The sequence below is a fragment of the Alligator mississippiensis genome, chromosome 5 (assembly GCF_030867095.1).
Source record: "Alligator mississippiensis isolate rAllMis1 chromosome 5, rAllMis1, whole genome shotgun sequence".
Lineage (NCBI taxonomy): Eukaryota > Metazoa > Chordata > Crocodylia > Alligatoridae > Alligator > Alligator mississippiensis.
In genome coordinates this window covers 188,664,262-188,690,418 of record NC_081828.1, presented here as the reverse complement: position 1 = coordinate 188,690,418, position 26,157 = coordinate 188,664,262, and the positions used below count along the sequence as shown (strand labels likewise).

At 42.5% G+C, this 26,157-nt stretch overlaps 1 protein-coding gene across 1 annotated transcript in view; it reads right to left on the bottom strand.

Moving 5' to 3' along the window:
* The window catches only part of MYO3A (myosin IIIA), a 270,931-nt gene that overhangs the window by 191,193 nt on the left and 53,581 nt on the right, over positions 1-26,157 (bottom strand). Inside the window, exons 3-4 of the mRNA XM_059729090.1 lie at positions 16,900-17,082; positions 9,256-9,390 (exon numbers count right to left, since the gene is read on the bottom strand). Of these exons, the coding sequence (XP_059585073.1) occupies positions 9,256-9,390; positions 16,900-17,067 (303 nt within the window). The 5' untranslated portion in view covers positions 17,068-17,082. The remainder of the gene's footprint in view (positions 1-9,255; positions 9,391-16,899; positions 17,083-26,157) is intronic.

The following is a 26,157-nucleotide window of genomic DNA, read 5'->3' as shown; positions in this document are numbered from 1 at the left end:
GCTATGCTGACCTCTGCCAACTCGAGACTGCTTAGTTGATTCATCCCAGTCATTTTTTTTTCTAAACAAACTGAATAGAGAGATTTTTTTGTGCCTGCATTTCTAGATACGTGAAGTAGCTTACCGAGACTGGCAGGAGCCTCCTCAAGGCTGCCCCACACCATGGGTTTCATCTTACTGAGCAAACACAATCCTATCAGAATCTATGCACATATTCAGCACTTCTCAGCATGACGCCAACAGAGTTTAGAGTCAGATGTACTTTTTTATTTCATACAGATCAACTCCAATTTTATGTTCTTGCCTATTGTCTGAACATGCATCAGAACTGCTGAACTGAGATTACAAAAATTTTTACACTGAATAAATGAATTATGCATCATTTAAAACTTTCCACACTTGAGTTTTCCTGCCAATATTTCTTTATCTTTACCTTAGACTTTCCCTTGATTATGTTGAGATGAATAGTGAGATATAATTTCATTCTTGTCCTGCATATATTGTAATAAAACTATGCTTGTCCTACTAATATTTTGTTAGGCATGATGTATATGTACACATCATAATACACTGAGAAAGAGGAAATGGCCTTTCCACATTGTTTCTAAAAATGTGTCAACAACAAACACACATCTGGGCCTTTGTACATTGATATTGTACTATCATCCAATACCATTTGGACAGCTTCTAACCGATTACATTGGTTATCAGCGACTGGGGAAGTACGAGTGCAGTATTAATTGAACGTATTTAGCCACTTCATTATTTCAACAAACTGCTGCATTGTATTTTTTTCAGAGGAACAAAATTTTAATTAAGAATGTTGCCTTTTCTCCCAGAGGCATGTTTTAGGGAAATAGCACTTTACATTTGCAAAGCACTTTACAGGTACCTATTCTGTACATCACTCCTGTGATAATGGGGAGGAAAAAACTCACATTTATTGGACCTATCTAATTCAATCCAAAAATCAGAAACTTCACTTTAACTGGAAAAAAATATATAAGGGAACATGCCCTGATACTTCAGACCAATTACTGAGGAGGTTAGAAAGTGGCCTCCTGTCTGCACAGTTATTGTTTATTATGGATTTTTTAATGATTTCCTGTCCCCTGCTTAGACAGGAAACTGAGCAAGAATGACCATTGGTCTGATTCAGCAGATCAGTTTTTGTGTTACCCTAACCTGGTTAGAACACAATTATATGTTGAAGGAGATACTTTCAAAGCATCAAAGGGGATCTGGAGGTCCAGTTCCTTAGGCATCTTGGAATGCTATGACCTCAGTCTTAGTGTTGATCAACCCTAGTAACATCCCATCTGAACCCAAATTTTAGTTCAGAAAACTTCCATATTTTAACTGTGCTTCCTGACTCCATTATAGTTGTAGACAAGTTTTTCTTAACAGTTCTAGTTTAATGATTTCTACTCAGAAAATGGCTTCAGCCTGGGTTGTTTACAACCTGGGTGTCACTGCATCCAGCACTATTCAATTTAAATGCTCAGAGTAAAGAACAATTGAATTCAAAGTGTCAGTTTTCATTAATGCTAGACATGGTCCAAAAGTGAACTTCTAATGAGCATCCATCTGAGTTTCAATACTTTCAGTTTGAAGAAGGGCCATTTCCTGGTTTAGGCTCAGATCTGGCCATGGCTAGGTAAGGACAGATGCTTCTCTTGAGATTTCAGTTCAAGTTGTCAGCAATCTCAGCTCAGCTCACAGCTTATCTTATCTCATGAGATTTTTCACCATCCAAGAGAGCTGAAATCTTATGAGACCAGTTGATTTTAGGATATTTCTGCTACTTTGAAGTTAAAAATTCATAAGAACCCTTCAAGAAAGGTTAGAAAGGAATGGACTACATTTATTAGTTCGCTTGATTTTGCTCTGAAATCCCCACTTCAGTTCAGCTCTGAATACCTTCTTGTTCTATCTCTGAGAGTAGGGCAATGAAAGAAAAAAATATAATTACCCAGAATTTAAGGCTATGTCAAGCACCAACCCACTATAGGTGGCGGCTATGGCTATTATATTCTTGTTTCTTTGCCCATCTAGCTATATACAGATTGGATCTGTCCCTGGTAGAAACATGTAAGTCAGATACCTAAGCTTTCAGTGTAGCTGGGGGCTCCTCCTATACCATGCATAGGGCTCCTCCTATACAGGTTTCCTTTTGGGGTTGCTCTCACAAAGTGATAGTGCGTGTCCAGACAAGCATGTGTGGTTTGTGGTGCCTCAAAACTGTTTAAGGTGCCACAAACCACATGTGACACATGGGCAAACGTTCACTGTGCTGCAAATTTACAGCACAGCACCAAAATTTGATACTGGCAACTCCTGGTATAAAAAAAAAGTTCCAAAAAATGGGGCACAGTGCACACTCCAGGAGTGTGTGCCGGAGCAACTGGAGGCTCGGGCCTCCAGGGAGATGCTTTGGCTGCCACCCAAAGCATCTCCACTGCTTTGTGTCCCCCGGCTGTTCTAGTATGCAGAAGCTAGGAGGAATATGGAAATGGCAGTTTTCCCAAGGCGGGGCATTTTGTCCTGCAGCAAATCCCAGGTATAGGGGTGTGTGCAGCAGCAAAAAGAAGTGACACAAGTTTGTGCCATGTTAAACGCACAGCCCTGCATACGGGAATGCACCCATATTGAAAGAGGAAAGTTTCATTAAACTTTCATCAGCCAGGCAACAAACTCAGTGCAGGCCAATGCTGATGTTTTAACAAGAAATGCAAACTATGGCCTACTCACCAGATCTGCATGGTGTTGCCCAGTTAGTAAAGTGCTATTTTTAAAGAGGCTACTAGAAAAGTAGCTCTGTAATTCCAACCAGTTCCTAAAAGGAGGTTGTCACATAATCAAACAGAAGTAGGCTGTAGCTTTCTCCAACACTTAAATCTAATTTGGCTTGGACACACTGATGGGTACCACACCTGTTCCCGAGGCAGGAGTTCCATCACTTCTGCCACTTATTCTTGGTGGGTGCCCTGAAGATCTCTCCTCGTGCTATGCTTCTTTAACTGTTTCCTTATCGAGACTGTTTGTGTGGTATGCAGATGGGCTGCCTGCAAATTTTCAGTATCTGTCCTGACAGATTTCAACTGTGCTATTTGCTTCTGGCATTTTAGCATCCTACCATCTGCCTCTGAGTTTAGGTTCTTCTATCATCCCCAGCACCTATTGTACTCAAGTGTTGATCCATAAAATCTTAATTTGTAACAGTCACAGCTTATTATGCTATTATTGCTTTATGCATAGAAATAGTAGTCTTTCAGCTAAATTAGCCCCCACACTTCCTTCCACAAACAGCAAGGAGATGAGACGGCAATTATGGATGCCAGCTTGGAGCACGAAGGGAACATGGCCTCAGCAGTATATTCGGCCATTCTCATTTGCAAAGCTCTTCCACGGAGCTTGGGCTCTGTGGTCTTCCAAGAATGTGAGATCAGCTCTCTGCACAGAATTCTACTTCCGCCTTTTTCTTCTCTCCTCTCCCCACTGCCCCCCAAATTAGGAAAACTAATATAAGTTATCAAATATGCATTGATTTCCACAGTTTCTCCCTCCATCTTCTAGAAGCTTACATCTGGTCTACACTACAAAGTTTTTCTGGCACAGGTATGTCAGCTAGTTGTGAAGAGAACACACCCACAAGCAAACAAAGCTTTGCTTACAAAACCTGTGACATGGCTGTATCCATTTCAACAGAAAGAGATTCTCTCAGTTTAGCTTGTGTCATTCGGGGAGCTGGAACAGGTAAAGTATCAGAAAAAACCTTTTTGCTAGCTTAAGTTGCATCTCCACTAGAGGACTCTGTGGACAGTACTATACCAACACAGATACAGCTCTAATACAGACATGCCACAGTAGGCTCCTGGAAGAGGGTGTCTAGCAAGGGAACCTCTATTGCAGAGGGATGCTTTTTTGTGTTATAGGATAACCTAAAATCCATTTAAATCAGTGTAATCTCTGGCACTTTCTGAGCAGGGAGTGGGAGAAGAACTTGCTCATTTGCATGAAATATCAAGAGAAAATCTACAAGCACAAACCCAGAGTTTGCATTCTATAGCTCAGGGGAAAAAGTAGACCCTTACTTTCTAAAAGCAAACAATTTTCACTAACGGACATTTCAGTCTAAAACAGCTCTCTAAATGACCACTAAGTTAAGGAAGGATGACTGAACACTTTTAGGAATGTATAAACAAGCGTTCTTTCTCCAGGACATATTTTCAGTCATGATACTTGAAACAAACAGAAGATACTTTCCTCCTTACAAACTGCAATGTAGCTAAATAACTACTGTCAATAAACAAGGTAAAACGGCTATTGAAAGCCAGAGACAGAATAAAAGGAAGATGACATTTCAACAGAGCCATCTCTTTCACATTACAGGTTTCCCCCTTGACATCTGTTAGAAGAAGAAAAACTTCAGTAACCAAAAGGCTACGATTATCTACTCTTTGAAGTTTAAATTTTCCAACATTCCTATGTAGATATATGTACAGATACACAGTGAAATCCAATGGATTCCCTTTTTACACGTACAGTAACGTAATAATTACAAAAAAATGTAACACAATATCCAAACTCACAAGGGGTCTGGGCTTGATCCAGACAGACAGTGGGGATCCTTGCAGACTGGATACAGCCTGGAGAACAGGCTAGGCAACTGCTTGCCATGGAAAATGCAGTCCTCATTTGCCCACCTGTTACCAAGGATCACATGCGCTGGCGCCCCGTAGCACTGGATTCTGTGGCAGGCCACACTACCACTGGCCATGTCCAGCTTCCAGCAGCCCAGGAGGCCAGATGGTGTGGCTGGTTCATGGTCTGTATGTTTGATACTCCTGCCATACAGTGATGTAAGATTTATGTTTGCTAAGCATAAAAACAATTCTGCTGATGTCTCTTATTTTTTCAAACAAGTTTATGCAAAAAATAATTAAAATACAAACAACTTGAAACAAAACATTTCCCATAAACCCTGTCCTATCTTAATTTTTATGTCTCAGCAATTTATAGGCCAACGTTTTCAAAACAGTTTGGATACTCTGCCTACAAAGCTTAACACGCCCATCACCATTAGATTTTCAAGAATGCTCAAAATGCTCTCCTCTTCTGAAAATCTGCTAAATGTTACAAGCTCTAAATGTGAGCTTAGCTTCTTCAAAAAAATGCTGTGCTGATTATAGGGTCATGAGCCTTTTTGAAAATGTGAACTTAAATTAATATACTGGAATACTCATATTTCTTTATATTCATTTAAAGGCTTATGCAACAATACTTGTATAGCCAGAATGTTTTGTATTCCTTGATTCAATTAGCAAAGAATACAATAAAGGATGTTCTTTAGTCCCAGTGTTATCAAACATCCATGGAGCAGAGTGTCATGATTTTTAGGAAAAGCCAAACAAGCTTTGTAGAAACATTAGTGACCATTTGGATTTGTAGCATTCACAGAAAATGTCACTAGGAATTCCACGTGTGTGACCCTTATGGATAAGCAGAGAAGGAAGCAGAGAGTAGTTGCTCTGCGATAAGTAGGTCAAGTATGGAACTGCCTTGAAGAGGCTTTTCTTTGTGCTAGTACTTTAGGGTGGCTGACTGGTGCTAAGTTTGCCTAGTGCCTGGTGTGTGTGTGTGTTTGAGTTTTTTCCTCCCCTCTTCCCCTTGTGGTGCGTGTTTCCTTTTCTGTCTGTCTGTCTGTCCTTTCCTTTCCTTCACTGGAGTGACGGAGTGACATGTACTGTTCTGCGTGGGGCTGGTTTAGGTAATTTAGGGCTGGAGTTAAGATAGACCGTCTTATAAAAAGCAGTCCCAGCGAACTGTGTGAGCAGCAAGCAGAGGGCAGCAAACAGAGAGGGAGTTTGGTTAGGGAACTGCCTGTGGAGGGAGCCAGAGAGCAGGTGACTCTGTGTGTGTGTGTGTGTGTGTGTGTGTGTGTGTGTGTGCGCGCGCGCGCGTGCGCAAGGGTCTTGGTGTGGGTGTTTGGTGTGTGGGTTTTTGTGGTGTGTCTTTTCCCCCTTCCCCCTCTCTCTTTTTTTCTCCTTACAGAATAGGTGTTCTCCAGGGAGGAAAGGAGACACAAATGGAGTCTGGGCCAGCTGTTGTGACCTGCATGGGATGTGCCAGGTCCCCGTTCTTCCTACAGGGTCAGGAGCACTTAATCTACACCAAGTGTAAGCTGATGTCTGTCCTTGAGGAGAAGATTCAACAATTGGAAGCATGGGTATTCACATTACATTGCATCAGGGACCACAAAGATTACTTGGACAAGAGTTATAAGAGGTTGGTCTTGGAGATGCTAAAAGGCAACGAGGAGAAGTGGCAGCATGTGACTACTCAAAGAAGGAGGGCCCACAGAATTGAAGAGCAGCAAACTGGAGTCAGCAACTGCTTTCAAGCACCCTGCAGTGGAACTGCTGAGGAAAAGGCAGAGGAGAGGACATATGCAAGCATGAGGCAGAGGAGGCAGCAACCTAGAGAGCAGGAACTGCAAGTCCCTAAGACCAGGGGCTCCAGGACCACTGCACCAGAAGAAATAGAAAAGTGGTGGTTAGCTGGTGACTCCCTTCTGTGGGGGACAGGCACCAATGTGTCATCCGGAATGCAGAATGTCAGAGAGAGACTACCAAAGCTCACCCATCCTTCAGACTACCCCTTCCTGCTTGTCCATGTAGTCACCAACGATACTGCCAGGAATGACACTGAGAAGATCAGGGGTGACTATGAGGCTCTTGGCAAGAGGATTAAGGAGTTTGGAGCACAGCCTGTGGAAAGAACTATGATCTGACCGGTATCACAGAGACCTTGTGGGACAGCTCTTATGACTGTAATGCCATGAGGAGGCAAAAAGGAGGACACAGGGATTTACAGACTGGTTAGCCTCACTTTACTACCCGGGAAATTACTGGAGCATATCCTAAGGAAGACCATTTGCAAGCATCTGGAGGAGGAAAGGCTGATCACAAGCAGCCAGCATGGATTTATGAAAAACAAATCATGTCAAACAAACTTGATCTTTTTTGACAAAGTAACTACTTGTGGGGGATGAAGGGAATGCTGTGGATACAGTGTATCTGGACATCAGCAGGGCTTTTGACAGGGTCCTGTACACCCTCTCAAACATGTTGGAGAAGTGTGGGCTAGATAAAACTGCCAGATGGACAGATAACTCACCAGCTGCAAGCAAAGGGTAATTATTAATGGGTCCATGTCAGAATGGCAAAAGGTTTTGAATGGAGACCTACAGGGGCCTTTCCTGGGTCTGGTGCTGTTCAACGTGTTTATTTACAATTTGGATGCTGGCATAGAAAGTTTTTTGAACAAGTTTGCTGACAAATCAAAACTGGGAAGTACTGCAAACAGGTTGGAGAATGTCAGTGCAAAAGGTTAATGCGGTTTTGTGACGCATTAATAGTAACTTTAGGTGCAATACATGGGAGGTGATAGTGCCTCTCTACTTGACACTTATAAGGCCTCATCTGGTGTACTGTGTGCAGTTCTAGGCTTCACATTTTAAAAATGACATGGAGAAGTTAGAGAGGGTCTAGAGGCAGGCAACAAAAGGGCTTGGAAAGGAAATCATATGAGGAGAGGCTGAAGGAGCCAGACTTGTTCAGCTTGTGAAAAAGGCACTTAAAAGGGGACAAGATAGCAGTCTTCAAACACTTTATGGGTTGCCATAAAGAAGAGGGAAGGCACATTTTCTCTCTTGCTACAGAGAGGAGGATGTGGACAAATGGCCTAAAGTTACAGCAAAGTAAATTTAGATAGTGTAACTGGAAAAAAACTTCTCCACTGTTAGAATAGAGAGGCAGTGGTATAACTGCCTTGGGAAGTTGTGGTCTCTCCATCACTGGAGGTGTTCAAGAAGAGGTTGGACAGCTACTGGTCGGGGACAATCTAGGTATGGCTACGCCTATGTTCTACTATGGGTATTTCCAATGCTTCTGGGCTTTGCTGGTTGCCCCTGCTCTTATTTCTGCTATATGTGTCGGGGGGTTTTTTAAGCCTTCCTCAGAGGCAGCCAAAGCATGGCACTTTGACTGAGGGGTGCCAATGCTCCCGCTGGGACTAAAGCCAGAGGTTCCTGGCTAGAGGGTCTTGCCTCTCCCCTCAGCGTCAGACTGATCACCATATATATGGTCAGAAAGGAATTTTACCCCATGATCATTTTGTAATGGGGGCGGGGGTGGGCGAGGCTGCCTTATTCTGTAACAGGGGCTGTGACCCTCTACCCAGGATTGCTTGAACATATATTGACATTTCACAGAAACAGAACATTGGCTGCCAGGGTTGCCTTGCTTTCCTTGTGGCAGGTTAGGGTGTTAGGTCTGTGTTGTGTCACAGGTGTTGGTAGTACCATGAGGAATTTAGATTATTAGGAAGGAGGCCATAACAGATGACCACTTGAGGTTTCTTCTGACCCTATTTTTCTACGATTCTGTGATTATATTTCAATAACAATTTTATACTTTTTATTCCTGGGTATTGATTAATCAAGATTACAAGAATAAAGCCCCCAAATTAGAGCCCTTGTTTTCCCCTTTGTTATAGAGAGAATACTAATTGATATCAACATTAATGTGGCAAAGGGTATAACGGCAGAATGGGGCTTGTTTATTTGCCTGCTCTTTCCCCATTTTATTACTGCATACATACTTCAATGGCTCATTCATTTCTACTACATCATGGAAAAATACATCATATTGGCAATATTTTACTCATGTTTTTAACACTAACTTCTACCTGTTCAAACAAATACTACAGATGGAAAGTTTATGCCAATCTTCACCAAACTTTTTTCACTGAGGTGAGAACTTCTACTAATATAAGGATATATAATAATGTAAAACATTCTATCTTATTTTAAAGGTTTACCCCTAAAAGGCATATGTTTAATAAGAAGGTTATAAATAGTTAAAAAGGTCTTTCAGGAAATAGAGAAAAGTCAAAGAATTATATGAGAGTGCCAAAGGGCTACACTACTCCGTATGTGCTGTGTATGGAGTCATGCTGGAGAAGGTATCAAGTAAAGAATTTGTTTTTGATGGCAGGGGTTTAGGTTGTAGCCGTGTTGGTCTAAGGACATAGGCAGACAAGGTTCCTTGGGTGAATTTGATATCTTTTATTAGACCAACCCAAATGGTTGGAGAATAGTTATTAAGCATTCAACATTGAAGGAAGACTGTGACTAGGAAGAAATCTGTTGTATTGTTTTTTAAGAAGTAAAAAATATTACAAATTACTTACCTCAAGAACCAACCAGAGCTGGTCTCCATTCTTCACATCTTTCTTGTAGTACATTCCGTAGAATTTGACTACATTGGGATGATCAGAAAGAGCTCTCAAGATGTTGTACTCTGCTTCAATTTCTTCATCAATGTCCTATCGTCATCACAGAAATAAACAGCAGTTAGCAAAGGCAAAGCACATACAAAGACCACCCTAACCCCCCTGCCCCCACATTATTTTCAAGTTATTCAGGTTGTATTTAAAATACAGCAACATCAAATGAAACATTAGTTCATCTTTTACAGTACCGTAAGGTATATATTTCAGGTATTTCAGTCCCACTGAATATATTTAACTGTACAGAATAAAGACCACCTCTGGTTTACATCATCTTCCATCAGTTTAAGCCTGTGAAGTCACACACATGGCCTGGACCATATCTGGCCCATGGAACCATTTTCTTGAGCCCACAGAACTCCTGGTGGTCCTGGGAATTCAGGAGTGGGGTGAACAGAGATGGTCTTTGACAGCAAAGGGGGAAGCTATGGCTACACTGACACAGCACCACTTGTTTCAGCAGCATGTACCCCACTGCTGCTGGGGATGTATACAACCTGGGGAGTGGGATGAGTTTGACACCCTAATCTAAGCTAAAGCATGGGGTGGAAGAGAGGCCATCAGAAAAAAAGACACTCTTGTGTTTCAAGTAGTCACAATTTGATGGGGCCTGCAGGCAGCCAAACCAGCTCCCAAAAGTGGGGAGTGCTGACTACTGTCACTTCATCCAAAGGGATATTATTGAACCCCCTAGATGTATTTGCAGTTTCTCTCCTCTGGGATATTCCTGCAAGAGAGCCAATAGCATTCCTACCACTTGCCCTCCCTTTAGTAGTGGGCTCCATTAGTTGCAATCTTGATTTATTGCCTTCTCCCTCTGACAGAAGACTTTAGCTCAGCCACCTTCTATTAGCAGCACTCATCCAGCATCCAGTACATAGAAATATTTGCTTTGAAGGAAAGGTTATTAAAAAGTGACAGCATCAAGGCTGAATTTGAAATTTTACCAGAGTAATTGAATTTTACTGACCAATACTATCTCACTGTTTTCTTATGCTCTCCTGTCTGTCGGTCATTTGTTGTCTTTTGTTTCAGGTTGTTCTTTAGGCAGTAACAACAAAAGAAAAAAATCTCTTGGTACTAGGCACTATACATTCACCTACCAACAAATCCCAGATCCATGACCAGGGTTCCTATGTAATAATGGCTTAACAATAAAACATTATTATTCTAAAAATATACTATAGCTTTTATCCAGCTAGATACGGTCTAAAAATCTTACATGTGCAATGTATCCTGATAGCTAGATATTGTGATGACTATGAGAGTGAATATGGTAATTTTGGAACAAGGTAGAATATAACAGCTTGGGATATGCCTTAATACTGATATTTACTCTCCAAAGAACACCAACCATTTTATCTAGTGAAGGCACCGGATAAGCTCCCCTCCCTTGACAGTGGGACCCATGTCTTCCCTCAGCATGAAGTCAGAACAGCCACTGTTGCTTTATTCTCAAAGTCCCTGACAGAGGAGACCACAGCATTTGTTTGGGTCCCACTGAATCACTCGGAAATTTGGAATCACGTCTCAGACTGTCTGGAGTTCCTGAAGTGCAGAGTATGCAAGATCTGGATTCTAGGGGAAGCCCAAAGTTAATGGGGCTTTGTCAAGGACACACAAAAGGACACTACTAGCCTCTGCTTGAATTATTGCATCCATCCTTAGGGACAGGGAGATCACAGCAGTAGCTCTTCTGGTCACATGCAGAGATATGGGACAATTAAAGTGATCACAACTGCCACCTTTTCCCTCTTAGATCTTCATGTACGTGGATATACATATTTATTCCAGATAATATAACCTCAACTCGTATTATCATCTACATAAAGCTGTTGTACAAACAGCTGCCATGATTTCAAATGCCAAAAATACCGGTATAGAGGATGATCACCTTCACAACACCTTTGTCTGGGTCCCAGAGAAAACTGACTCCAAACATCCTCTCTGTCTGGCTGGGCAGGCCAAACACCTCAGTAATAGGCAACTGCCTAATGCTAAACTCAGATAAAATGGAGGTTGTGAGGACAGAAGAAAAGAAGTGCTGGGCAGTTCCAAGGTCTACTCTTACCTGGCCCCTGAACAAAGGCTTCTACCCTCAAAATGCCTTCCCTTCGCCTTTGTCCAGGGCTCTAATAATTTATCTTGTACACCATCTCCCCACTGGATTCGGAGTCTTAGGCTAGGTATGGGAAGGGTCTTGAACATGAAGAGCCTTTGCTTGTGACAACAATGTCCTATGAGATATCTTGGAGATAAGACCTGCTAACTTCAGTGTCTAAGCTTGTGAAAAATAGAGGAAAGCTTAATTCAGCCACATGACTGAGGCTGGGGTGCTTCTCAGAAATCCCCCAATCTTCCAGATGACTGCAAACTTTCTTCTCAACATGAGTACAGTACTTCCACAGATACTATTCAAGATATTGCTGAAGAACAGACAAGGAAGAAGAGTAAAATGCAAGGTAAGAAGGGGGGAGAAAAGAATAGGAGGAGAAGGGTATAAGTTATTAGCAAAAAAAGCCTGCACACAAAAAGCCAAATGTTACAAACAAGTACACAGTAGCCCTAGCTGCCTCAGGGAAACTAAGATGAAAATTAGTCCACTGTCCTACTGTGATTTAATGGAGGTTATTGTCTCCTGAGGGGCATTCAGATTTTATGTGATTTGTATCATTACAGGAAAAATGAGAGCATGAGAGAGTATGAATAGACTATTCATTCTATAAGTAATGGAAAGAAAAACTGCATTTCATGGGGAAGAGAACTAGATATATTTCATTCAGATTAGTGTATATTTCATAAAAATAATTTAATAAAACCCAAATTGCTAGTAAAGGCTACCTTCCTAGAAGCAAGAAAAGGGATTTTTTATGTTTACATAATTGAGACTTAGATTTTTAAACTGAACTATCCATCAAATGCTACTAATGCTTTCTAATCAAGAAAAAGATGAGATTGAGAGCACTTTTAATACAAATGATAAAATTGCTATTTTTTCACAAATACTCTTTCTGTTTTACTTTTATACTTTTTGAATTGAGATTTAACCCATAAAAGAATTCAAAATGATTAGAGAAAGACACCATTGCAGTCTCATATCACTCAAAATATGGTAATTTATTAGAATTATTTGAAAATACAGACTATGTTTTATATAGTCATAATGTTTGGCCATCTCTCCAGTTTGACCATAAGGTATAAAATAATAAGAAATAAAACTATATAAAATAATAAGAAGGGAGCAATTAAAGTGCTTTTTTCTTCATTGCAATGGCTCCCTCTGCAGCCATTAATGATTCTTTCAGTTTATTATATTCCAGGAAGAAATACTGTATTGAAAATAGAGTGGATGGAATATTAAAGTGCAATTGTATGCACACGCAGATTAGGTACATTGGACCTAGTGGTGAGATGAAGAGTCATATTAAGTGTTGTTTGTTTTTTAAGGATAAAAATTTAAAGCAAAACCAACTAGAAATTAATTTTTAAGAGTTCTGTGTCTAATGCATTTGACTTGCTAGTTACTGGCACCCTGCTCATAGCCTAGCTATTTGTTTACAGAATCAAGTGCCTATTTCTAGGGCTATTAAATTAGGTTTACAATTAAATAAACATTTTCACAAAAAAGTTGAAAAATTCCAGTTTTGCATTTTCAGCTGAAAATTATTTAATTTTGAATGGAAATTCTAAATGTTTTGGATGAATTTGGAAAGATTTTTTTTAACAGTTATTTTATTTATTTTTTATTAAAATGTTGGCCCAAAGGAGAAGTCATTATTTTCAACTGACTTTTCCATTTAAAAATATTCATTTTCTCACCAGCTTCACATATTTTCCTCATTGTTCCCCAAACTATTTTTTATTCACTACGTTCCTTCCACTCTTCCTGGTTCCTTTGAATTCTCTTTCCTCCTTCTCTGAATCATTTCTCCCTCCCTTCAACTCACCCCTGTCATCACCCCTATCTCTTCTCACCTCCTATCTTTATCTTGTGTCTTTTCTTTCTTCTCTCAAGTACTCCCAGCACTGCTGTTTTGTTTCCCCACTTCCTTCAATAATTCTTTCCTTAAGCGGTGACTGGTTAGGAAATGTTCTTGCATGTCTGCAAAATACATTGATTCACAAATACTTCCTGCTATGCAGGCATTCAGATAAACCTGGATTACAAGGGAGCTCTGATTACTCAGAGTCAGCAGTAGGACTGAAAGACCCTGTCTACAGAAAGCAGCAAGAATCTATAAAATGTTTTGGTGCATTTAAATTCATTTCATTAAGACTGCAATCTCTTGGCTGTGAATCATTTTTGCCTTTGAAAAGTGACATGATAATAAATGGAGAGTGGGTCCTATTTTTTGCACTGAAAAAACTCCAGTGAAAACCAGAAAAAGACTAACATGAACCACAATGCAAAATAATTGTATTGTAGGTTTGTGAAATTAATACATTTCACAGAGCTTTAGGCAACAAGGAAGTATTTTGATCATCTGATCTGACCTTTTCTGTGACACAAGATATTTAACTAAAACAAGTAGAGATGTCTCATTGTAACTAGAGGTGCATCGATATATTGGTCCCATACTGTATTGCACCACTATAAGGAAAATTGACATTATCGGCAATTGGGGTTTTTTGACTGATGTTGCCTGTAATGTCACCAATAAATGCCCTGTGCATGCACACAGCTGCAGCACAGCATGCAGGTGACCAGGAGCTCAGCCTGGCAGCGTGGAAAGCAGTGTCCGGCTGGTAAATCTGTTGTGGGGGAAGGGGCGTGGGGAGGGAAGGGGCATGGGGGGGCATAGATTGAGGCCCCCATGGTGGGGAAGGAAGTGGGACTCAGGCTGGGGTAGGAGCAGGGGTAAGCACTGCCTAGCTGGGGCAGGGCAGGGCATGGGATGGAATGCGTGAGCGGTTTGTCTGGGGAGTGTGGAGAGAGGGGGGCAGCTCCTGCCACTACACACACCCCAGGAGGGCCCTGGATCTGTGTGCAGTGTGAGGGCAAGTGGCTGCTGGGGGAGCTGGGGCCAGAGGCAGTGCCGGTCTCTTTGCAGCAGGGGGGTAGGGCCAGGCTGTGCTTGGGGTAGGTGGCAGTGCTGCTGGGAGAGGGCCTATGGGGGGGGCCCTACAGCCACCCCAAAATTCACTTTAGCCGTCCGTCCCAGCAGCCCTGGCCCAGTCCCCCTGCTGGGAAGAGCCTGGCACAGCCCTGGCCCCAGACCACAGTGGCAGCTTGCTCTTACCTCACACACAGATCTGGGGCCACGTGCCACTCATGCCCAGGAGGGAACCCAGGCCTTCTGGGGGCATGAAGGTAGCCACCCCAAGGCAAAGCCATACCTGGCCTGGTGCACACACTGAGAAGGTCTGTCTGGAGAGGTCACCTTCCTGGAGGCTCAAGAGGCTTGATAAGGAGAGTGAGGGGACACAGGGTCCAAAGTAACCCACAACCCCAAGAAAGGGACAAGGCTCAAGGCAGTGAGGCACTGGTGTCCTATCTGGCCACCAGTCTAAGCCATTTTTGAGTTCATCTTATCAGTTTGGTTTACATTATTTCTGAGCTTTACATTGGCCAGGATGGGGGAAAAAGGACCCCAAAAGGATACCAGCCTCAGCCTAACATTGTGGGACGATTCACATAGCTAATACCTCTACCGTCATAACAATGGCAGCCACACCCGAGTGGAAAGGGGTGGGGTGTAGAGAAGGAGGAGCCCTACAGAAGACACACCACTATAATCACATCCAGCCAACAAGAAACCACTGAAGTGTCTCCAGGCAAGTACAGGGTCATCATCTGAACTTCAAGTTGTAGTGGGCGAGTGGGTGAGGTGTAACGTAGTTAGGTGCAGGGCATGCCATGACGCTGTGGCAGTAGCACTGGGCAGGGGCCTGTCACTCATTTTCTATGTTTTACGGACTGGTGCCCACCATAAGTAAAGTCAAAGAGCCAAGCTGATGTTCTCACATGAAGTCAGTAGTGTTCCTTAAACACCCAACAGTCTTTCTGCCTGGATATATTTACAATATAAATGTGTGTGTATATTATCACAAATCATAGAATCATAGAAGTAGGGTCGGAAGGGACCTTGTAGATCTTCAAGTCTGACCCCCTGCCTGGGCAGGAGGAAAAATGGGCTCAAACGACCCCAGCCAGGTAGGCATCAAGCCTCTTCTTAAAGACCCCCAGGGTAGGAGCCAGCACCACTTCCCTTGGAAGTTGGTTCCAGATCCTAGCTGCCCTAACTGTGAAGTAGTTCTTACGGATGTCTAATCTAAACCTACTCTCCAACAACTTGTGGCCATTATTCCTTGTTATCCCGGGGGGCGCTAGGGGAAACAAGGTCTCCCCCAAACCCTTCTGGTCCCCCCTAGTGAGTTTATAGACGGTCACCAGGTCCCCCCTCAGCCTTCTCTTGTGAAGGCTGAACAGGTTCAGGTCCTGTAGCCTCTCACTGTAGGGCCTGCCCTGCTGTCCCCGGATCATGTGGGTGGCCCTCCTCTGGACCCTCTCAATGTTGTCCAAATCCCTCTTGAAGTGGGGTGCCCAGAACTGGACACAGTACTCCAGCTGTGGCCTGACTAGTGTCACGTAGAGGGGGAGGATCACCTCCTTGGCCCTACTTGAGATGCACCTGTGGATGCACGATAAGGTCCGGTTAGCCCTGCCGACCGTGACCTCGCATTGTCGGCCCATGTTCATCTTGGAGTCAATAATGACTCCAAGATCCCTTTCTGCCTCCGTGCTCTCAAGAAGGGAGTTTCCCATCTTATAAGTGTGCTGCTGGTTACTACTGCCCAAGTGCAGCACCCTGCACTTGTCAGTATTGAAACGCATCGTGTTTTTGTTAGCCCACCCCTGCAACCTATCCAGGTCTTGCTGCAGTCTTTCCCTCCCTACTAGCGTGCCCACCTCACCCTGAATTTTGGTATCAGCAGCAAATGTAAACAGGTTGCTTTTCACCCCGTCCTCCAAATCGCTGATAAAGAAATTGAACAGTGCGGGCCCAAGGACCGAGCCCTGGGAGACTCTGCTGCCCACTTCCCCCCAGGTTGAATATGACCTGTCCACCACCACCCTCTGAGTACAACCCTTCAGCCAATTTGCAATCCATCTGACTGTGTAGGCATCAATGCCACAGTCGCCTAGTTTTTTAATGAGGATGGAGCAGTCGACAATGTGAAAGGCCTTGCTGAAGTCCAGAAAGACTACATCCACAGAGACACCTGCGTCCAATGCTTTTGTGACCTGATCGTAAAAGGCAATCAGGTTGGCCTGACATAACCTGCCCCTAATGAAACCATGCTGGTTGCACTTGAGCATCATCCCTGATGCCGGCCCATCACAGATGTGCTCCTTGATGATCTTCTCAAAGAGTTTCTCCAGAATTGAGGTACGACTGATGGGCCTATAGTTGCCTGGGTCCTCCCAAATAGTACCACTGAGTTATGCACTGCTTATTCAAATTCCAGCTCAGGAGACAGAATAATTAAATCAAAATCACTAATTAATATTAATATTTAATAATTAATATTGAAGTAGCTTACATGAACAGGATCCAAGATTTTGACTGCTGCTTTGCTGCCATTTTTCCTGTTTAACACCTTAAAAACTTTGCCATACGTTCCTTTGCCAATGGTTTCAATTATCTGCCAGGTATCAGAAGGATCAGGGAAGTTATCAAATATTATTGTTTTCCCAGTTAATGGAAGCATCTCAAATGTTAGTTCCTGAAAAAAAACACAAAATTTCAGTTTTCCATTGCATAAGCAATTAATAGCAAGTGTGATAAAACAAAGGTATACATGGCAACCTCAGGTGTAGATTGAGTCTGGAACTGTATATTATTTGCATGCAATCACATCAAATAGAACTCGAAAGATAGGTCCAAAGTTGACTATGAATAGATAGGAACAATGTGGTCTGAGTTTTGGAAAAGGTACAAAGCTCACTTTGAGAAAAAGCCTAGCCCCGATGAAGTCAATAGGATTTTGCCATATAGGGCTACCCTTAAGTTATAAAAACCTAAAGATGACTGATCCATCAATGTCCAAAAAGGAGTTTTGCTCCATTTTAAACAACCCTGCATTAAGGGGAAAAGGGACAAATCCCTACTGAGGAACAAAGCAATAATTTTACCCACTCCTTTAAATTAAACTGGCAACTTGAAGATTTTATTCTTGGCTTTTAGACATCTATTAGGCTTCATATTACTTATAAAGTTCAAGGAGGTGGATCCTTACAGAATGGATCCTTACAGGTGGATCCTTACAACATTCTGAGAGAGAGCCAACTTGGCTTTGTTGTGGGTAGGTCTTGCCTGACCGACCTCATTTCCTTCTATGACCAGGTGATGCATCACCTGGACAAAGGAGAAGAGGTTGATGTCATATATTTAGATTTCAAAAAAGCCTTTGACTTGGTCTCTCATGATGTCCTCATGGTAAAATTGGGGAACTGCGGTCTTGACAACCTTATGGTCTGGTGAACTGGCTCCATGGTCAAACCCAGAGAGTGATAGTCAATGGAACTGAGTCAACATGGCACATGGTGACCAGTGGTGTCCCCTAGGGCTCAGTACTAGGACCAGTACTCTTTAATATATTAATAAATTATCTGGATTTGGGTGTCCGAAGTGGACTGGCTAAGTTTGCAGATGACACCAAATTATGAGGAAGTGCGGTCATGCTAGAGGATAGGTTGGCAATTCAGGCCAACCTGGAGAGGCTTGCAAGGTGGGTGGATGAAAACTTGATGATATTCAACACGGAGAAATGCAAGGTGTTCCACTTTGGGAGAAAAAACCCACATCATACTTATGGGCTCGGCAGTGCTACACTCACTAGCACTACAGCCGAAAGAGACTTGGGGGTCATGATTGACCACAAGATGAACATGAGGCACCAATGTGATGCCACAGCCATCAAAGCAAATAAAACTCTGACTTGCATCTACTGATGCATCTCAAACAAGACCCAAGAAGTCATCCTCCCGCTTTACTCAGCCTTGGTAAGGCAGCAGCTGGAGTACTGCATCCAATTCTGGGCTCCGCACTTTAGAAGGGATGCGGATAAGCTTGAGAGAGTCCAGAGGAGAGCCACACATATGATTAGAGGTCAAGAGAGCAGGCCTTATGTGGAGAGGCTGAGAGGCATGGAACTCTATAGCCTGGAGAAGCGAAAGCTCAGGGGTGACTTGGTGGCAGCCTATAAGTACATAAGGGGTGTGCATCAGGAACTGGGAGAACGACTGTTCACCAGGGCACCCCAAGGGAAGACAAGATCTAATGGTCAGAAACTGCTGGAAGACCATTTTAGACTGACATAAAGAAAAATTTCTTTGCCATCTGAGTCTCCAGAGTCTGGACTAGACTCACCCCAGAAGTGGTGCAAACACCTACTCTGGATACCTTTAAGAAACACTTGGATGCCTATGTTGCTGGGGTGATCTGACTCCAGCTGACTTCCTGCCCCTTGGGCAGGGGGGCTGGACCCGATGATCTTGTGAGGTCCCTTCCAGCTCTAATGTCTATGAAAACTATGAATACAATAACATGGTCTTTTGACATCCAAAATATGCACAAGCATGTAAGATGCGTTTAGAATGTGCATTATTTAATGCATGTTTTATACTCTATATAGGTAGAGGTTAAATATATTTCAGTCACAGATAAAAGCCACTAAGCCTTCATTCTGTACTGGCCAACTATCCTACACCTGCGGTGTAAAAATTGGAACAACCTTAGTGGCATTCATGGTCAAGCAAAATCTCTTCAGAAACCCTTTAATAGATCATTTTCTCATTTTCAGAGTGTAGGCCAATATTTGAAGAAAAACAGTTGACAAGATGTCCAGCTCCTAAATCTATACTGAGACACCCTATAAGGACCCTGACTTTTAAAAGTGTTTTTTATGTTCCTATTTCTGAAAACTTTGGAGCCACGTTCCTAAAATATGTTACTATGGATCCATATTATGGCATTCTGTATGTCAACCTCATAAATTTAGGATGATAAAGCTAGCTGTAGTGTTATGAATCGCAGTTTGCTGTACATTATTCTAGAAAGTGAATAAACCAACAATTTCAGTAATGATTTTCAGTCTTATATTTCTAGTTGCAGCATATGGGTTAAACTTTCTTGAAGACTTTATTCATTTCCATACTGAAATTTTTGCTGGTACTAAAATAAAGACAGTAAAGATAGTCCACGTGTATGAATTAGTTAGCTATATAAACCAGTAGTGCTCAACCTCAGCCCACAGAACCTTGGCATTTGGCCCACGGGGCTCCCCACAGGTTGGGAAACTTGGCAGCAGGGGAGCAGTACCAGTACTACTCTCACTACTCCTCCCTGTGGCCAAACTCCTAAGCCCCCATACAGTGGGCTAGCCGTCAGGCAGCCCCTGCACTAAAGCACCCCTGTGCCCAACCAGCCGCACCAGCATTTACATGTGTGGTGCTGCAGGGTAAAAAACTCTGTAGCAGGATACTACTTGTATTTACAAGTACTACTCTGCTGCAGAGTTTGTTTCCTGCAGCCTAATAAGGCTACATGTGAAAGCGGTGAGACATTTACTGCGGAGCTAATAAGGCAACTCCTCAGTAAATGTCCTGGGTAGAACCCCACCCCGCCAAGTCTGTGCATGAAGCTTTACGCAAAAGGCCATCTTTTCCTTCCAAAGTTAGTGAGCACATAAAAATGGTAGATGCAGATGACTGACCTGGTTAGATTAGATTCCCTAAGCATTAATTAATTATAACTGGAATGAATTTGATTCATCCATATTAACGACTTATTTGCCTCTAGTGAATGAAGCTACTACAAGAAACCTCATTACAAGGTACAGGATGCACTATCCCACAGATGTTCCTTGTCTTTGGGGATACAGTGACTAGAGACATTTTGCAGATAGAAATGTATATACAGAGTGTCCTCATACACACTCTATGAGCATTTACTAGCTCTGGACGTAGTAAAAACATACATAGACTTTCACGTAAGAAAGTTTTATTCAATAATTTAAGGCTACTATTTAAAAAAGATGAAGTCACCATTATCTTTGGGGTCTGATTTAGAATTGCAAATGTATGCCTTACATGAATTATATAGAACAATATTTTCTCAGTTTTACTCTGTTATTGAACGAACCCATACAGATAAATGGCTGAGCCTTAAATGATAAATGTTAAGATAAATGTCTCCTCATCTAGGACATAACCCCAGCAATTTATCTGGCTTTTCTTGAGTGCTGTAATGATAATCTATTTAATCAAAGCAAAAATTCCATCAAAACAACAAATTATACGGGTATGGGAATTATGGGTAAATATCATGCCATATTAAATGGAGCTGTTCAGTGCTGCCTTTTTTCTTCCCTTGTTACAGAAGGAACAGAGAAGCTCCAGCCCTGTAAGTCATGTGGTCCCAGAGCTTACATGTGAATTGAAAATTATGAAGGCTGCTGGATTTATAGAGGGAGGATTGCTTTTGTGTGCATTTGATGCAGCATGCCATGCTTCTTTGTCCTTTTTCCTTTTTTTTTTTTGTTTTGTTTTCTGTTCTGATTTACAAGTGACCCTGATACCTCCTGACTCTAGGCTTTGGCATTCCTTGAAACCTGAACAGCTTGACTCTTACCAGCCTACCCACTGGAAGTTAGGTGCTTGCCTGACATCTCTTCTGGCAGTGATTTGGCAATGCACAGTAGGTGCCCTTTTGAGTTGTTTTAGGGCCTGACTTCAGTGGAAGCATTTGGCACGGTATAAACAATATCTAACAAATCATAGTATTAAAAAGGCAGATGGAAAACAAGTACAGGTTCCCTAGTAGCAGCTGGTCTATCATTCTCTCCAGAAGGGCAAGATGACATTAAAATGGTGAACAAAGAAACATGGTAAAAATGGGAAATGGATCTGAGTGTAGGTCTCTCATCTCAAGCCTACAGCAGGCAGACAAAAAACAGGCAGCACAACAATAACTCACCAAACCATCTTCACCTCCAGCAGAAACTCAGGACCACTGGCTTTCATCTTCTTACCTTTTGACCACTATAACCTTCTTTCTAGCCTTGACAAATGCTCTCTTGCTTCCATCCAGGAAGAGCACACACCAACTGCTGAAACTTCCTTAGCCTGGCAAAGGGTTTTTGAACCCGAAAACTTGCTTAATAACTATTCTCCAACTATTTGGGTTGGTCTAACAAAAGATATCAAATTCACCCAAGGAACTTTGTCTGCCTATGTCCTTAGACCAACACCGCTACAACCTAAAGCTCTTGCTTCTTTCACATTCAATTCCAAATGCTTCCCTAAGATCATCTTCCTGGCTCTTTGCTTTAACTTTCTTACCCACATCATCACCTCTCTCCCTTCTTCCATTATCTTTATTAACAGGGTCCTACATAGTGTAGCATCACCTTATCTGTCAAGTCAGTCTATTAAGAACTGCCAACCTCCATCTTCATTCTGCCAACAATGAGAACCTGAATCTCCAACCAGCTCTATGGTCCACTCAACCATCTTCACACTTTTGATCCCGAATCCTCTATCCAAGTCCTTTTTCAAAACAGCCTTCAGAACACCTAGTAGCAATGAGGCAATGGTGGCCTACTTTTTTGGCAGGCATGCCACAACTTAAGCCACCTTTCCTGTCCAAGTGCTGCTCTGACCCTCCAGCTATGTGGACCAGCATGGAGAAGAAGCAAGATGTTACTACAAGAAAAGGTGTTACCACCAAAGCCAGGTTAACCCTGCCTCAGTCCTGGAATGGCTACAGCTTTATATGGACAGTGAGGATCCAAAGCCCTGAAATTGGCAGTGGCTGCAGGGCCAGGAAAGGGTAAACCTGGCTCTTGGTAGTGACACCTGACATGTCTTTCCCAGCAGCATCCTGCCCCCACTCAGCTCCACAGAGTGCTCTGCTCCCTGTTTCCATTCCAGTGTCTCCCTTTACTGAACACCTGGGGTTCACATGCCACATAGCAGCTGCCCATGTAACCTGTAGCATGAATGCGCAGGTTGACCACTCCAGACTTGGCATAATGTGGCTTTACTGCCTAACTAGGGCAAAAAGATCCTACCAGCATTAAAACTACCCAAACCTTTTAGATCTTAGTTTCCACAATTCGTGTATATTCCAACAACCACTGATTCAAAATGTTACTGTACATATTACAGGGGTTTAGGTTGTAGCCGTGTTGGTCTAAGGATATAGGCAGACAAGGTTCCTTGGGTGAATTTGATATCTTTTATTAGACCAATCCAAATGGTTGGAGAATAGTTATTAAGCAAGCTTTCAGGTTCAAAAACCCTTCGTCAGGCTAAGGAAGCTGCAGCATTTGTTGCGTGCTCTTCCTGGATGGAATGAAAAGTAAAGAAGCCAGGGGCTGGGCTGGGGAGTCAGTTGCCAGGCAGATTATAATGTATCAAAAATCCAATGTCTATGTTTAGTCCCTGATCTCTAGTATCCAGCAGGTTGATGAAATGGAGCTCATAGGCTCATCTCTGGGATGTGTTGTGTAAATTTCCCTTGAGGATCAGGACTGAGAGATTGGAGAGAGAGTGGCCCTCCTGTGAGAAATGTGCCCCCACCGGTAATTGGGTGTTTCTTTGATGGATTTCTGGTGTGCGTTCATTCTGGTGCGCAGTTGTTGTCTGGTCTCTCCTACATATCTTCCATCAGGGCATTTGGTGCATTGGATGAGGTATACTACATTCCTGGAGGTGCAGCTGTAAGATCCAGGGATGCTGATGGCTCTGTTGTGGGGTGTAGTAATAGTGGGGGTGGTGGAGATGTGGGGGCAGGTTTTGCATTTCTTGTCATGGCACGGTCTGGATCCTTTTGGTGTGTTCTGGGGTTGAGGAAGTTTGCTTCTGGTGATGAGGTTGGCGAGGTTCGGTGCTTGTCTGAAGGCTAGGATGGGTGGCTCTGGAAAGATTTTTTTAAGAATAGGGTCTTTTTCTAAAATGGGTTGCAATTTTTTGAGGATTTTCCGTATAGGTTCAAGGGATGGGTGATAGGTCATAACCAGCGGTGTGCGATTTGTGGGTGTTTTTCTTCTGTACTGCAGCAGTTCTTCACGTGGTATCCAGGTGGCTCTTTCAAATGTGCGATCTACCTCTCTGGAGGAGTGTCCTTGCTGGGTGAAAGCCTCTTCATCATTTGGAGTGTTGTGGACCCCACAACAGAGCCATCAGCATCCCAGGATCTTACAGCTGCACCTCCAGGAATGTGATATACCTCATCCAGTGCACCAAATGCCCTGATGGAAGATATGTAGGAGAGACCAGACAACAACTGTGCACCAGAATGAATGCACACCGGAAATCCATCAAAGACAGAAACACCCAATTACCGGTGAGGGCACATTTCTCACAGGAGGGCCACTCTCTCTCCAATCTCTCAGTCCTGATCCTCAAGGGAAACTTACACAACACATCCCAGAGACGAGCCTATGAGCTCCATTTCATCAACCTGCTGGATACTAGAGATCAGGGACTAAACATAGACACTGGATTTTTGATACATTATAATCTGCCTGGCAACTGACTCCCCAGCCCAGCCCAGCCCAGCCCCTGGCTTCTTTACTTTTCATTCCATCCAGGAAGAGCACGCAACAACTGCTGCAGCTTCCTTAGCCTGACGAAGGGTTTTTGAACCCGAAAGCTTGCTTAATAACTATTCTCCAACCATTTGGATTGGTCTAATAAAAGATATCAAATTCACCCAAGGAACCTTGACTGTACATATTAGTGATTCTTAGATAAGCTACAAGCATAGCCAGTTCCCATGTGGCGTCTGCCAAGCCAATAACTAGGTCTTTGAGACAAATACCCACATTATTTGATTCTCCAATACAAATATAGTAAGATTGTTTTGACTGTGATAATGGATTGTAGACCAAACCTCTGGTAACATACCCCAGGAAATAATAGCTTAATAGAGCTAGAGCAAGTTACACCAGAACAGAATCTTGTCCAGCACCACTTAAAAGACAAAAGTTTTCCTAGAAATGAAGAATAAGGTCTTTGTTGCCTACAACTCCTATTCTTCTTTTAAGAAAATCAAACATAAAAGCTGCAATAGGAAAAAGAAAGATTTATCTTTTGTTCAAGCTGTTTCACTGTTGTTTTACACCAGCCATTGATTGGCCAAAACAAGTTTGTAAGTATCTGATGACAGGAACTCATCCTGATCAATGTATTTCTACAGTAATCATTTAAAACCAAATGCTATTTTCAAATGCATTCAAGGGACATTACAGGGGTGTAGGTTGTAGCCGTGTAGGTCTAAGGACATAGGCAAACAAGGTTCTTTGGGTGAATCTGATATCTTTTATTAGACTAACTTAATAGTTGGAAAACAATGGACTACCTGTCTTGTATGCATACCAGCCCAGCCTCTGGCTTCTTTACTTTTCATTCCATCCAGGAAGAGCACACACCAACTGCTGAAACTTCCTTAGCCTGACAAAGGGTTTTTGAACCCGAAAGCTTGCTTAATAATTGTTTTCCAACTATTTAAAGTTAGTCTAATAAAAGATATCAGATTCACCCAAAGAACCTTGTCTTCAAGGGACCTCAGAACTTCCTATATACTTCTGTTACCACTGTGAAACACAAGCAAGATATATTTAGGGCAGTGAATCTCAACCATGGTGCCTTGCGATACTCTAAAGGGTGCTGCAGGATGTCACACAATATTAGCATTGTTAGGTATGCAAACATGATTTACAAGATAACCCAAAGAATTCAAAGAGGAATCCATAGTAATAAAAACTGACTTGTTGTGGTCTTTCTAACACTTTGCACAGATCTGCTCTACTGTTTTTCTGTAGTTGAAAAACAAATGAAAACTAAGAGCTGGCATTTTCCAAGGGGTGCACTGAGTTCAATGAGGGCTGCTTCAAACCTATCAAGGAGTACCGTGAGTCTAAAGGTTGAGAATCATAGATCTAAGGGCAGAACCAGGCTCAAAGGACTTGACCTAATTTTGGAGGCCTTAATATAGCTCATACTATTCAATCAAAAAGTATTTAAACTAGATTGATTTTTTAAAACGTGAATAAGGAAAATGCAACTCTCCGCCTGGGCTTCTGGTATTGTAGACCCTCAGGTCCTGAACCCTGACCTCCCACATCTGGGTTATACCCATGACATCCAATTTCATGTTTAGTGAGCTGGATCACACTACCACTTGCTTGTATGAGTAAAAATAGACAATAACGTTGGAAACATCTTACAATAAGCTAGAACCTGGAAAATTGCCAAAATAAATAATAATAAATATTATTAAATAAATAGCCCTTATTACATATGAGGGGAGGGAGGGCAGGGGGATAGCAAGGAAATGACAAATTAGATATATTTGGCAACAACCACAGGTCACTGGCAGCAACAGCTCCCCAGCCTAACGGCAATAATGAAACACAAAGAGATGTGGTGCACAGTTACATACACATATATATTTATATACATTTATTCTCATTAGAAGGCAACATATTTCATGGAAGTCATTCAGATACTATAAAAGAAACCAGATTGAATAAATTATCTCAGGTCTATGAAAGGAAGAGTCCTTTGCTGACAGAGATGGTCAACTCCTCCTTTCTGCAGGGCAGGGTGGCTGCTTCTTTTAAGTTGTGCAATCATTTTTCAAAGCTCCAACATCTGATGCCAGCATCCTTGCTAGCTGTCATCCAGTTTGCAATCTTCCATCTTTGGTTAACATAATAGAGAAGGCAGTGGCAAGATAACTTTGAAAGAAACTTGATGCCTCCAGTCTCCTTGACCCTTGTTGGACTTCC